Here is a 15,483-nt window from a genome sequence, read left to right on the forward strand (position 1 = left end):
CCAGAACTCTAACAACTTAATCAATAATTCCTTGAAAAGGAGAAATGGAAGTTAAGAGTTGATGAAGAGGAAGAACAGAGTCTTACAGATGTTGATCAACTATTTACTCTAATAATCTGAACAGAAGTAAACAGAGTTCGTATCTTGCACCAGAATATAGCACAATACAATACGAGTTCAATCGCAAGAACCATGAATCAAGTATCGGACAAGAACAGGAAAAATATCATGGTGATATTTAAGCAATATTACAAAGAATACATGAATGCACACACATATACACATACACACATAATTTTATTTTAAACCAGCCATATCCAGCCAAAATATTCTACTTGTTTTATGTTCAAACTAGCCAGATCTAGCCTCTTACACCTACCCCACAATATCATTCTAAAGATAAACAATCACATCATCGAAATATTGAAGCTGTAATATAATACAGGATTAATTCAAGACAATGTAAATTAATAAGTATTACATTTGACAGAGTAATCCACATGCTAAAGGGTTAAATAGTTTAATAAATTTAGCAATTTACACAGATACCTTTTTAGGTATATCATTTTCTTAAATGATTGTGATGACCATTTTTCCACTAAAGACTATCAATAAGTTAAAGCAAACTTTTGCAGAATGCAGTAACTGTTTAAAATAAATCACACACAACAATAAATAAAAGATAGTTCTGAAAAAAATGTTACATATGAGGATTGTATGTTGGTTGTGTAAATTTTTACAATAAAATAAACATAATTGTGTTTTATTTACTGACCGATCTCCAGTGAATTCCACTTGACCTGCTTTGTTGACAATAAATTTTGAATCCTTGTAACCCCAGCCATTCCATTTCAACAGTTCCTGTCTAAAGTTCAAAAGAAAAATCTGATAGTAAAACTACAAAATGAATTAGGAAAGGAATACAAAGATACATAAAGAAATAAAATATCTAATATTTGCTCATATAGACGCAGGCATGGCTGTGTGGTAAGAAGTTTGCTTCCTAACCACATGGTTCCTGGTTCAGTCCCACAGCATGGCACCTTGGCCAAGTGACTTCTCCAATAGCCTCAGGCTAACCAAAGCTTTGTGAGTCAATTTGGTAGACAGAAACTGAAAGAAGCCCACTGAACGTGGTTGATGCCAGTGCAACCTGACTGGCTCCCATGCCGGTGGCATGTAAAAAGCACCCACTACACTCTTGGAGTAGAGGGCATGAGGAAGGGCATCCAGCTGTAGAAACCTTACCAGATCAGATTGGAGCCTGGTGCAGCCTCCTGTTTGCCAGTCCTCAGTCAAACCATCCAACCCATGCCAGCATGGAAAACGGACGTTAAGCGATGATGATGATGATGATATATATATATATATATATATATATATATATATATATATATACAAGTGTATATGTTTGTGTATCTGTGTTTGTTCCCACCAACATCGCTTGTTTACATCCCTGTAACTTAGTGGTTTGGCAAAATATACCGATAGAATAAGTACTCGGCTTACAAAGAATAAGTCCTGGAGTTGATTTGCTCAACTAATGGCAGTGCTCCAGCATGGCTACAGTCAAATGACTGAAACAATTAAAAGAATAAAAGAATAAAAGAATAAAAGAATAAAAGAATAAAAGAATTAAAAGAATAAAAGACTAAGATGTTTTAAATTTATTACCTTGAGTTTTTTCTTTGTTATCATTATATTAATGTTTACTTCATTACACTCACAAAATACAATTCAAGACTGAGACTTAAAAGCCTTTCATATTTCTAATTTGTCTGATTGATTTACTCCCTACCATATCCAAATAAATACCTCCCTCGTTGATCCCTAACTTACTGGTCAAAAAAGACATGCATATGTACATCTAGAAACACCAAATAAGGAGCTTCTTATTATTTCAAAGTCACATTTAAATTTTCTAATTGTCATCTATCATAATACATATACATTTTTAACTCATTTTTTAGTTAGAAACAACAAAATAAAATCAATCTACAGTTTCTTTCAGTTCTTTACAAGTAACAAATGATTCACAATACTATTATTAAATTACAGTAACTATCATGATCCGCTGGATGTGTAATGTCAGTGTGCACACACGACACAGTGTAAGTGCTCTGAGAGAAATGTTGGACAGAAGAAGCATTGGATGTGGCGTGCAAGAGAGACGTTTGCATTGGTATGGTCATGGACTATGGATGGATGAGGAGAGCTGTGTGAAGGAGTGCCACTCCCAAACAGTGGAAGGAATCCAGGGTAGAGGGAGACCCAGGATGACATGGGATAAGATGGTAAAGCATGACCTTAGAACGGAGGAAATGACAAAAGACAGAGACCTCTGGAGATATGCTGAGACTGAGAAGATCCGGCAAATAAAGTGAGATCACAGCTGTAACCTACACCAGTGTCACATAACCAGTTAAATGAAAAGTACCCTTAGATCGCAGGGCAACATGCCATGCTTGAGGAGACCTATTCAGTCAAGTACATCAACATCAAATCACAATCAAATGGAAATTGTAGTTGTCCCCGTGCCCGTGGCATGTAAAAGGCACCATCCAAATGTGGTCGATGCCAGCCCCCTCAACCCGACTGGCTTCTGTGTCAGTGGCACGTAAAAAGCACCATCCGATCGTGGTCGATGCCAGCCACCTCTGGCCCATGCCGGTGGCGCGTAAAAAGCACCCACTACACTCTCAGAGTCATTGGCATTAGGAAGGGCATCCAGCTGTAGAAACACTGCCAGATCAGACTGGAGTCTGGTGCAGCCTCCTGGCTTTCCAGACCCCAGTCGAACCACCCAACACATGCCAGCATGGAAAATGGATATCAAACGATGATGATGATGATGATGATCTTAAAATTTGTAGCTTGATATATTTATTTTAAAATATAAACAATATATTTACAACACTTATGTAAATGTATATTAATATATTTTTATTGATTCTAAGCGTAATCAGACAAATTAAAAATATGAAAGGCTTTTAAGTCTCAGTCTTGGATTGTATTTCGTGAGTATAACGAAGTAATTATTAATATAATGATAACAAAGAAAAAACTCAAAGTAATAAATTTAAAACATCTTAGTGTTTTAATTACAATCCACTGATGAGTACAAAAAGACATTATATGATAATACTATGCATTATTTCATTGATGATATCATGGTCTTTTTGAAAGAAACAGCTCTGGGATAATTGAATAAATTAATAATCCATCATTCACAACAAAATCTGCTTCATTTCATTTTATTTGAAAACATTTATTGAACTCATTGAACTCAATTTAATGAATTAAATCTTACAATGATCATTTGCTTGTGTGTGTGTGTGATTACGTGTGTGTGTGATTACGTGTGTGAGTCTTTGTGTGTGCTTGTCCCCCCATCACCCCTTGACAACCGGTATTAATGTGTTTACATCCCCATAACTTAGCAATTCAGCAAAAGGGACTGATAGAGTAAGTACTAGGCTTTAAAAAATAAGTCCTGGGGTCGATTTATTTGACTAAAACCCTTCAAAGCATGGCCACAGTCAAATGACTGAAACAAGTAAAAGAATATAACCCTCATTTTTAAGGCCATTCTCTGCTAAAGCCAGGATTAGCCTTACAGGCCCTATGGCAGTATCTTGATTCCTCATTTAAGCAAGATGCCTTTCCTGTCACCAATTCTTTTAGCTACCTCTTATGATGATATGCAAGTATTGTGCTTTAACATGACATCAGTGTGAGAGCTTCTATGTGGCCTCTTTCTTCCTTCTAAAAAGAAGGAAGAATGAGGCATCAAATAATGAAGTTCTAGAAATACTATATCTGAAAACAAAAATGGAATGATCAATAATAGACTGCCTTTAACCAGAGGTCTGCTCAACCAGGGCAGACAGTAACAATCATGGGTGCATACTAACTCAGTAATGTAGCATTAGGTGAGTGGGGAGTGAACCACTCAGGGCACCCACTTTACATGCATGTGTTCATAATAGTTGAAGGTATGCTATGCTTAAGGAAGAGGGCAACCAAAATCCTTGCTACACCACTGCACTAACTCCAACCATACAACATAACACTTTATGTAATACATCTTGCCCTGTGCCGGCTGCCATTCCCAGTGGCATCAATGCAGTCCATTGATGAGTTGTGCCAGCAGTGACAGCCAACCAGTTTGACATCAGAGTGTTTGTTGCATGAGGGCGCATTGCCTAGTAGTAAGGGTGTTGTACTCAGGATATCATGGTTTCAGTTCCTGGACCAGGCAGTGCACTATGTTCTTGAGGAAAATATCTCATATCTTGTTGCTCTGCAATCACTTCAACGTCTGACATGCAGCATACTGTACACTTGTACAGACAGTGTCGATTTGATTGAAGGAGTCAGCTTATGTGCAGCACAAACATTTGATCACGATAAACAAATCATCTATGCAAGTCGATCAGTAAGAAATTGCAGAACTCTTTTCCTCCAATCGAGAGATTACCATTAAATTAAGATGGTACACATCAAATACTCACAATAATCACCATTGCACACACACACAAAAGACTTCAGTTAAAGTCATCATGTAAGACATGCTGATGTAATTTAAAGATAAAGAAGACAATAAGAAACATACAAACATCATATATTTCTTCACTGGTCAAAGTAAAGAAAGAATGTCACTAGCTTACAGACTAGATATCAATATGAGCAATACTAGTCCTGCCAAGGTTACAAAATTCCCAATCACAAAACTTTACAGGGTTGCCTGACCTGTAGGAAGTAACAACCAACCTCTCCCAACCTCAAATCACACTAACCATCTCTTAAAAAACAAAGGATGCTTTGGAGAATGTAGTTCCTGATATACAAAAGGACAGAACAACCACAACCAGAACATCTCTGATCATAGGTTTACCCATTCAGGGTTGACCTGGGATTAAACAACCTTTCAAGCATCAAAAGTCATGCACATGTATAGGCTCCACTCTGTACATATCAGCATGATTTAATTAACTTATAAGTTTTGTTACTTTGTTCCTTTTTTTTTTTAAATCCTGTCCACATCTGTATTTTATATTATTAGTTTCTACTCCATAATTTTCCATAATGGAAATAACATAACTTTCATCAAAACCTTCATATATAATCACTCTTCTTGGTTATTTTTATGAGTCATATCCTTGAATGCTCACATTATCTCACCCAGACAAGATCACCTCATAGCTGATAATTGAAACTGTCACTTGATTAGTCTCTCAGACACTAAGTAACAATATAGGCCATCCCTTAACTATTTCTCACCCCACTAGCATTTCACCTTGAGATATTTATTCTAAAGTCCATATCAGTTGTTCTGTGGATGAACAAGCCTAGATATGTGTACCTTTCAGTTTCAATATACTATCTTGGGATACATTATATACTTTGGTTCACTTTTTCAATTAACCAGTTCAACTGAGCAACTACTTTAATGCTCGAGTTCACATTCATTCATATTTTTTTAAACAAATTTCTTGAGGCCTGACACACCTAGCAATAGCATACATGGTTTTAATACAAATATAACTCATGAAAAAACACTAAGTTTAATTTGAACTAAATCTAGGTAGTTGAAAAATGTGTCTACAATATATACTTTCTTCAGTGGTACAGCATGGGTTGCGTGGAGTATGCAGATTATACAGGGTGGCCACGTTATATATGTGTACTTACTGTAGTTGAAGGTATGCTACATTTAAAGAAAGGGACAACCAATTTGGCTACCAAGTGGGGCAGCCAAAAGACATGCTGCATCATCGGCTTTTCTGTTCAACTCATATTTGCTGTCACATATCTACCAATCTGACTACAATCAGAGAGATCTGATGAATTTTGTCTGTGGTATTTCTGACTAACACCATAATTACTAAACTTATGACCCCACAGAATTTCTATCTCATGATAAAGCCAACAAGTGTGCTACTCACAACTCTTGAGACTGGAATATGACCTCCACTATAGACTGTCAGTTTGATACTTGTTCCAGGGAGTTATCTTGGAAACATTTTTAATTGTTCCTGTATCTTTCATGTTTTCTTGAAAAACAGCTCTCACTGATTGTGATTATTACGATTTATAAAATAATCTATAGAATTCTGTTTCGTTATCATCATCATCGTCATCATCATCATTTAATGTCTGTTTTCCATGCTGAGCTGGGTTGGACGGTTTGACCAGAGCTGGCAAGTTGTTTTGGTATGGTTTCTATAGCTGAATGCCCTTTCTAATGCCAACCACTTTACAGAGTGTGCTTGATGCTTTTACATGGCACCACATGGGCACTTTTATGTAACACTGCACAGGCGTTTTTATGTAACACTGCACAGGTACTTTTACATGTTGCTGCATAAGTGCTTCACTATATCTTAAGCCACTTCTATGCATAATGTAATTTTTTAAAGATTCTTCTACTGCAATTGTACACATTCTATTATATGTTGTTCAGGTATATTTCAATGTTCAAGTATATTTCAAGAGCAAAGATTCAAATATCAGAAAAGAATCAGCCATCTAGTATCCTACAAATTCCTTATAAGATGTTCATAAATTGAAGGATGTTATATTCCATGATTCATCATCATCATTGTCGAGGGCTGGCGAGCCAGAAGGCTGCACCGGGCTCCAATCCGATCTGGCAATGTTTCTACAGCTGGATGCCCTTCCTAATGCTAACCACTTCAAGAGTGTAGTGGGTGTTTTTTACGTGCTCCTCATAAATAGCATTATTGCAAACTGGACACCTGTCTGAATAGAAGCAACTATAATTTGACTGGAGAGAAGTGATTATTTAAAATGCAACTATTTAGAATGTTACAAATGTGAATGTGCTAGGAATCACATAATTAAGATCTCTACAGTTGAAAATCTCAACTTCATCTCAAGATATTGATTTTTGTTTGTTTCTATCACAAGAGCAGATGGAAGTGAATTCCACAAAAAGACATGATTTCATAGGACTTTACACATCAAATTAGTCTGCAAGCCTCCATTTCCAGTGAACTGCTCCTGACAGATCTATATAGTCATGCTCATAATTATTGACGCCTCATGTTAAAAATGGGATTTTATTGAATTTCTTGCTAAAATTAGATGTCTATGAAAACGTTCTTATGTCACAATAATGTGAACAACTAAAGCATAAATAAATTTTGTCAAAGGAGGACATCTGGGGATGTTTAATATGGCAATCTCAGCCCATAAAAATTTCAAGCATTGTTCAGAATTATTGGTAGCTACATAACGATTTGATTATTGTGCTGCAAAAAACACTGGTTTGGGCTACAATGTGCATTGAATAATAGAGGTTATGTCACCCTGAGAAAGTTTTAAAATACAGAAACTTCTAGAATAATGTTTGGCAAGGCTACATGACATCACTTGTACAAAATTTTTGCAACCTTCTTTTGGTCAACAAACTATTCTATCTGCGACATCATGGTGAAGGTGCAGGAACACAGTTCTGACTCAAAGGAAGAAGATCATAGATGCTTACACAGCTAGGTATGGGTATACAACAAAATCTAAGAATTTCAGTATGCCAAGTTAAACTGTTCACAATATAAGTGTGAAGCATCAATAAATTGTTTTGAAAATCCAACTTTTGTTTTGTGTTCCTTAAACAATTCTGCCTACACTGACCAAACTTTTTGTAAGCAGATACTAATTTTAGTAGGAAATTCAATAAAAACTCATTTTTGACAAAAGATGCCAATAATCGTGAGCAAGCTTCAACGACCCAGCAGGGAGCCTGCACATGAAACCATTTTCCACCATTCCATGCTTTTTGTATGCAAGTTGGTGGGGTTCACTCTGAACACTAATTTTTATCACAGTGGATGTACTGGCCACCTCAGACACTAAATGAAGAGCATCCTTGGAGGAAGCATGCAGACCAAAACCTGCACCACAACACAGACAGTGTCTGACAATATTTGTGGGTGTGTGAAAGTGAGTCGGGGGGGGGGGGGGTCAGTGTTGGCAATGTCAGTAGACATCCACTGATTCAGACTACTACTAAATAAGCACCACTCTGATAGAATCACAATTGCTACTGTTCAGATAGATTTCCAATTAGCAATAACCTTTTACAAGAATAGGATACTGGAATAGAACTGATGCTCCAGTTTATGGAGTTCCTGTTAGAAGAGTTTATCTAAGGATTGTAGGAAACTAGATGGTTGGTTATTGTCTCACATTGAAGTCTTTGCTCTTGGAACATACCAGCAAATTGTAAATCATATCAAAGTTATACTGAAAATTCAATTGTCAGTTAGTGGCTCAAAACGTTTCGCATTTATGTTAATACGACATCACGTTATTGCCAACAACCAAAACAAGGATTGACAGTCCTAACTAATATGATTTCTTTACAATGTTTTGACTTGATAAATAAGTCTCGGCAACAGTGACATAACTTGACCTTCTTACTGCCCAAACGATCCTTAACTTTGCCAGGCAGCTTGCGTAAAACACAATATATATAAAATGTCATCCATAGTCAGCCCTCATTAAACAAGGCTATAATCAGGTGTTTTTATCGAAGCCACTCCATCAGACATGGTATATCTAGAATTACAATATCTTTCTAGTTTTCAGTAAGGTATTAATTATCTAAGGGAGATTTAGCTCAGATTGTTTAGCTACTATTTCAGGTAGGTCAACCAAACATATAGAAGATTCTTCATTCATTTGAACTATCAAGCTTTGATCCCTAGTTAGAAATCACTTGTACAATATTTCAATTATCCATTTCAATTATCACTGTTTACAAATATAATTAACTGTTTCAGTTAACACCACAATTACTAATACAGATTCTCAATATATATAACTGCAGACTCAATGAATAATGTTACCAAAAACAAACCAAAAACAGGGAAATTCAAACAAAATAGAAATAATTCGTATATATTCCCTGTTCGTATCCTCACTTACACCCACTAATGCCCTTTTATATAAGTATGAATGACCATCACAAGACTCAGTTCCATGATCCCTTGAAGAATTGCTCACTTTTCAATATTTTTTCAAGAGTAAAACCAACAGTATACAAACTGTTACAAGATTAATCTAAATACATTTTCTCCAATATTTACATTACAATTTTATTTTCGTTTACTGTAGAATGATGGGATGTAAAATTGGCAGCCAGGGCAAAACAAGTAGTTTCTGATTTCTCGTTATTTTCTCTATACCTTCTTGAAATTATTACATTGCAAGTATTGCATAATCTTTGAGAGTAAAAATTGTTGAGCATAGTTGTTGTTGTTGAAGTTGAGAAAGTTTGAAACAGTCAGGTAACTGGTACTTTTATTTTAAGAAATTTTTCTTCAACTTTGACCCGATTGCAGTTGAGGTTGCTAATGAAATATCATGATAATTTTTGGTGTTTAACAATCAATATTCTTTGCTATGCTGATTCCAAGTCAATATTTTCCCACATTAATGTCTAATTTGAAAATGATGTCTAAATTGGGACAAAATGAGTAATGACTAATTTCAATTATTTCTTCTCTTTAACTGCACGGTGTGCAAATATATTAGGTAGAGTGCCACTCCAGCAGATCGTGAAGGGGTTATAGAGATTATTTTAAGTGGAGTTTTTAGATTTAGTCGAGTTTGCTATTTTTCCATGATCCTCTTTTATTTGACCTAGATATTTTAAATTTGTGTTGCATTTCTGATCTTTCTGATGCTCAAAGGATGGATATTGATGTGTATGAGTCTTTTTTCAAATGTAATTCTGGAGAATTAAGGAGTCTTTTTTCAAATGTAATTCTGAAGAACTGAAGAAGCAAAATTATCTAGTCTTGTCTTACTCATTTTGCCCCAGCTAAATTTGTCGTTTATATGCACAAAGAGAACGGTGACAATTTTCTGAAATAGTTTTCTGTATGTTATAGTGTCTTTAATCCATTTCCAGACGGTCACTTGCTTAGCTGATATAGTTTTAGTAAAGTAGTGAACGTTTGTAAAAAGGATATTTTTCCTCAAAGTCAAAAAAGCAGTAAATCTTACACATTCTGCCCACCGATCCACCCTATATGATATTATATGTATAGATTACTTATATACGGTAAACAAAAGCAAACTTGTAATGTAAATATTAAGGAGAAAATGTTTACAATGAAATAATTCCTTCCATTTGCTTCTTCAGAGGTCACTTCCGGTTAACATTTCTCGAGTAGAATCTAGACATTGATATTCGGACAATTATGTAAAAATGTGAATTTCACCGCTATAATAATTTGCAGCTGGTATAATAAATAAATTTTTACAATAACAAAAGGGGAGGGGCAAATAAAAAAAATAGTAAGAAACATAATTCAAGAGAATCAGTGTGACTAACCGGCGTTTTGGTATCGTAGGTGCCTCTTGATCGACATATAATTTATCAAAATTATCTCTAGAGTCTTTCATTTGCACTTTCACTGTGTCTGTTATTATTTCAGAACTATCTGTCGCGTGTTGGGGAACACTGGAAGTCCTGACACTTTCGTTCACGTCGGGTACACGTTTGTCGTCCGACATGTTTTAAGTACATGTGATCAGATTCAGAATAAGATCGAAAAAGCTGTTCGTTTTTTTTATTCAAAGATTCCGTTAAACTACAACACTGATGTGGCGGACTATGAACTCTACACACACGCACCGAGATACATACACACATATATATATATACATAGACCCGCAGCTTGTGATACACTTACACATATATATATACACACACTAATATTTATGCGTAGACGTATAAAAATATCTATACGTATATAAACGAGAGGGAAAGGGAGTAATTAATGTTTATCGTAGAATTAATTCATTTTCAGGAACCTGAAATGCTAATCTGATGTTGCTTGAGTTTCTAACAAATGAATTATATACTTGCTTGAAACTTAAGCTTTACTCAAGTAGTGATAGATTGATGGATAAAAATAAGAAATATAGATAATATGAAAATACACATGGTAAATCACACACGCATATAAAATAAGATCTATATAATATATAGACATAATACACGTGCATATATTATAGAAGGTGGGCCAAAAGTCACGCACCTAAATATTTGGCATACTACGTTATTATTCATTTTGTTCCTCATGTACAAGTGCGTGTGTATTCATTATTTTATTTGTTTTATTCAGTTTTTCTTTCAAATTGAAGCAAGTCTTACACACACACAGGGTTGGCCAAAAGTCACGCATAAAATAAACATAGTTTGTCTTTTGTCTGATATACAGGGAATGTGTATAAGACAATGAAAGTAGCAATGCTCTTTATTTAAACTGTCTTTCAGAACACTTTATTTTAAAGAAAATAATATTTGTAGACGTTGATGATATACATAGATGTTTTAGTGTCAATTCTATAGAATCACTCATCCATAACCGTGTGTTTAATATGTGGTGAGTAAAATAATAAAAAGATCTATTTTGTCTTTTTGTATTAAATGAGAACAATGAATTTTTCAAGCGCTCAAATAATTTTTGAAAATATTTTTCTTCCATGAAAAATATTTGCTTTTTTTCTTGACACCCAAATAGTGTACAGACATTTAAAAATATTTTTTATTATTGCCAGTAATAAATACAAGCAATGGATATGATTGTTCACTGGTCTCTGGTTTATATGGTCAATCCTTCAATATTGATCTAATTTTTCTGTGTATTATTGCTATTGTGCAATCCTAAATCAACCTCAATCCAACCATAGCCATTCGATCCTCCTCCTCCTCGATATTGCATATCTAGGACTACCTTCTCCCCAATGTCCCTCTCTTTTCAAGATAGCAGGGTGAATTTGGCTGCTATTTCTAGCCGATCGAACACTCACAGTCTTCGCCTTTGACTCGTCTCTCTCTCTCTCTCTCTCTCTATATATATATATATATATATATATATATATATATATATATATATATATATGGCGGTTTTAATTATTTACTTATTCATGTTTAATTTATTGTAAGCTAACGTGTTGGTAATACAAATGTCTGGTGATTGAGACTGGGATGAGATCGCCAACATTGGTTTAGCTCTTTTTTTTTTTTTTAACTTCTTCCGATGTATTTTCGGTTTCTCTAACTTTCGTTTTTGCTGTATTTGATCTGTTGATGAATCTGGGTGATATGATTCATCTACAGTTCCCGCGCTTCGAATTTTCTTAAATTTACCATATAGACATTACAACCTAGCAGAAGACGTTTCTTATATCATAATAGCTACCAAGCTGCTCGCTGTTGTTTAGGTTATCTGTTAATTTATAACATACATACTAGCTATTATTATATAGGTTATTAGCCGGTATGTATTCTAAATTTTTGTTTGCTAATGTAAAAGGCCTACGTGCATCTAGACCATGCCTTCATACTATATTAGGTTCATCCCTTAAACTTCTACTATCAACCTTTACTATACACCCCTTAAGGGTAACAGTCGGCACACCAGCACAGACATTTGTGTATGAATAACAAACATATGTTAAATTCAAATTAAACACTATATATATATATATATATATATATATATATATATATATATGTCATTAATATGTGTTATTTGTATGTATGTAAATATATATAGAGAGAGAAGAGATCATTTATGTGCGTGTGTGTGTGTATTTCTCAGTTATTCGTAAGTCTGGAAAAGTTCACCCAACACGAGAAAGCGAGAGGTTATATTTGTATACCGCTGAGCTGTATATTACTAGTTATGATATATAACTGATCAGAATGTTACCATTAATTTCATATCAACTACTGCACTTCACAACAGCTGGAAGCGCTTCTGGCCAATATGTCTGAAGAATTGTCGATATTGCAAAGTGCAGTAGTTGACATGAAACCAACAGTAACATTGTGACTAGTTATATACCATAAACAGTAATATACTGATCAACTATATATTTGGTTTTTATTGACTCTAAACTTTAAGCACTCTAACAAGTAACTAGCTTCAGCCTGTCCCTTGCACATAAACACTTGTTAGTAGATACTCGACACTTCAATGTAGCTCGACACGAACTCGCAACAAAATAGGTATTTTGTGTGTTTGGGATCACCCTGAGAATGGAGAATCAAAATGAACATTATGAACACCTCGTGCTTTTTTTTAATTTTTAAAAAGGCAGGAAAGCAGTGGAAACCTGCAGGAAGATATGAACTGTGTATGGAGAGGATGCTGTTATTGATGTGGTTTTCAAGATTTTGATTGGGAAGTTTTTCAGTTCAAGATGCACCTCATTTTGGTCAGCCGAGATTAACAGTGGTACCATTATACAACTAGGATAATCACAGATATTCCCTAAATATCGATATCAAGCGTTGAAAACCATCTGTATCAACTTGGTTATGTCAGCAGGCTCAACGTTTGGATCCCACATTAATGAATTGCAGAAACATGAATAAAACAATCCTTTTTTAAAGTAAATGGTGACGGGATGAAAAATGGATCATCTATAACAATGCAAAACACAAACAAACGATCATGGAGGAAGTGCTGTGAACCACTACAAACAACCTCCACAGCAGGATATCACCTGAAGAAGGTTATACTTTCAATTTGGTGGTATTGGAAAGGTGTTGTCTGTTATGAGCTTTTTGCCATGAACCATCAATTCAGGTGTATTGTGTACTGTGACCAGCTGAACAAATTAAACACAGCAATCTACCAGAAGCATCTATTACTTGCTAATCATAAGAGCATTGTCTTTCATCACAACCATTTACCACTCACTCTATTTGATTTATCCTATTATCTTTCTATTATTTCTTTTCTTGCTTATCTCCCCCCTCTGAAATTTCAAGGGAACTTCACTGATCTATGGTTTTCCCTAAGTTTTTCTCCTTGAATTATAATTAGCTGAAATTTCATTGATTAGAACTAATACTCTATTAGTTCTTCAATAGTTAATCAGAGTACTTTTATCAAGATTAATTAATCAAGTGAATAATACAGGAATTTATTAACCATGACAATCCTTAGTGTAGTTAACTCTCTAATGCAATATAACACTGTAAATGTCTTCTTTTTTTTTTTTTTTTTTTTAGATTAAAGTCTGCAGCTATTCTTTGACATGTTTCAACAGAGTTAGATGTCATGCTTAGTGCTTACCATCCACTGATATACAAGCATGTTCTGCCACTACTAGCCTTGATGAATGAGGTTGCTAAGTCTAATGACATTTTTGGAATAGAAATACTTTTAAGCCTTTAACTGTTCTTCATATACATTCTCATTCTGCTCTCCACCATCATTGAAGTGACAGATTGTAGTCCCACCCACTTTATATTTTTTAAATGTTGGTTATTCAGATTAGAAATTTCATTTATTAATAATCTGTTGATTAATCCAACATGTCACAGCTCACTTGTTTGTTTGGTTAGCCTGATGAGTTGAGAGTTGCACAACACATGTAATGGATGTTGTGCATATTGCACAGCTGACTGTATTATGTTTATGTTTCAATACAGACTCTTAATGAAACAATTGTAAAATACCACATAACTCATTTGTCTGTTTTTATTATGCTTTTATGCCACACTTAAGGTTTCATTCAGCATGGTATACTTTTGGATACTATTGGAGCTGTGGATTACCTAACAGCAATGAACTTCCCTTTATCAAATGCATCACATGTTATGATGATGGATTAATTAACTGTCTGTTTTGCATCATTCTGTCCAACCAATTCATGGTATGCATAGTTTTGATTTCAGGGGATTCATAAAGTATCGAGGCACATTAATCCAACAGGTCACAGTTCATGTGTTTGTTTGGTTAGCCCGATGAGATGAGAGTTGCATAACATATATAATCTTATGGATGTTGCACATATTGCAGAGCTGACTGTACTATGTTTATGTTTCAATACAGACTGTTGATGAAACTATTTCAAAATACCACATAACTCATTTGTCTGTTTTTATTACAAAACCATATACTTTGCATGAAGCATTGTCTGATTTAGATAAAATGATTTTGATTTTTTTTTTTAAGCCAAAACAATGCAAGTTATAAGAAATAATACAAATTAATGGTTTGTACTTTTACCTTGTATTTCAATATTTTGGGGTTAAGATCCCTCTTCAGAAAATCATTAGAAGTATGATGCTGTAAGCTGACTTCTCAGAACAGTATTATTTGGGTGGAGTGGGTTCATAAGTCACAGAAAAAAAAGCACATTCAGTATAAAGTAATAGCAGAATAATGTTCAGTCAAGCAGAGTTAATCACATGAAATCCTGTTTCTCTAAGCAGAAAGTATGATTAAACAACTACCAATCATGGTTGCCTGAAAAAGTTGTTCTGGCTGTTTAGAGAAACAGGATTTCACTTTGCTTAACTGAACATGGCCCTTAATTTTATAATACTGTATTAAAATCACATTCACTGATATTAAAACTGGGTGTTTCCTCTACCGAGGTCAATTAAAGGTCTTCTATAACAGAATGTTGAAACCAATT

At 34.7% G+C, this 15,483-nt stretch overlaps 1 protein-coding gene across 2 annotated transcripts in view; it reads right to left on the reverse strand.

The window, feature by feature from the left end:
* LOC106871118 (alkyldihydroxyacetonephosphate synthase, peroxisomal) overlaps positions 1–15,232 on the reverse strand; it is an 89,682-nt gene extending 74,450 nt beyond the window's left edge. Inside the window, exons 1-2 of one of the 2 annotated variants that reach the window (XM_089364267.1) lie at positions 15,072–15,232; positions 776–865 (exon numbers count right to left, since the gene is read on the reverse strand). Coding sequence is in view for 1 of the 2 variants with exons in the window: in XM_014917430.3 (XP_014772916.1) it covers positions 776–865; positions 10,370–10,551 (272 nt within the window). In the remaining variant the exon portion in view is untranslated. Of the gene's footprint in view, positions 1–775; positions 866–10,369; positions 10,567–15,071 lie in introns of those variants that run through there. The other variant, XM_014917430.3, reaches the window with a different exon arrangement.
* Positions 15,233–15,483: the final 251 nt, after the last annotated feature.

The sequence above is a fragment of the Octopus bimaculoides genome, chromosome 16 (genome assembly GCF_046866305.1).
Source record: "Octopus bimaculoides isolate indiv1 chromosome 16, ASM4686630v1, whole genome shotgun sequence".
Lineage (NCBI taxonomy): Eukaryota > Metazoa > Mollusca > Cephalopoda > Octopoda > Octopodidae > Octopus > Octopus bimaculoides.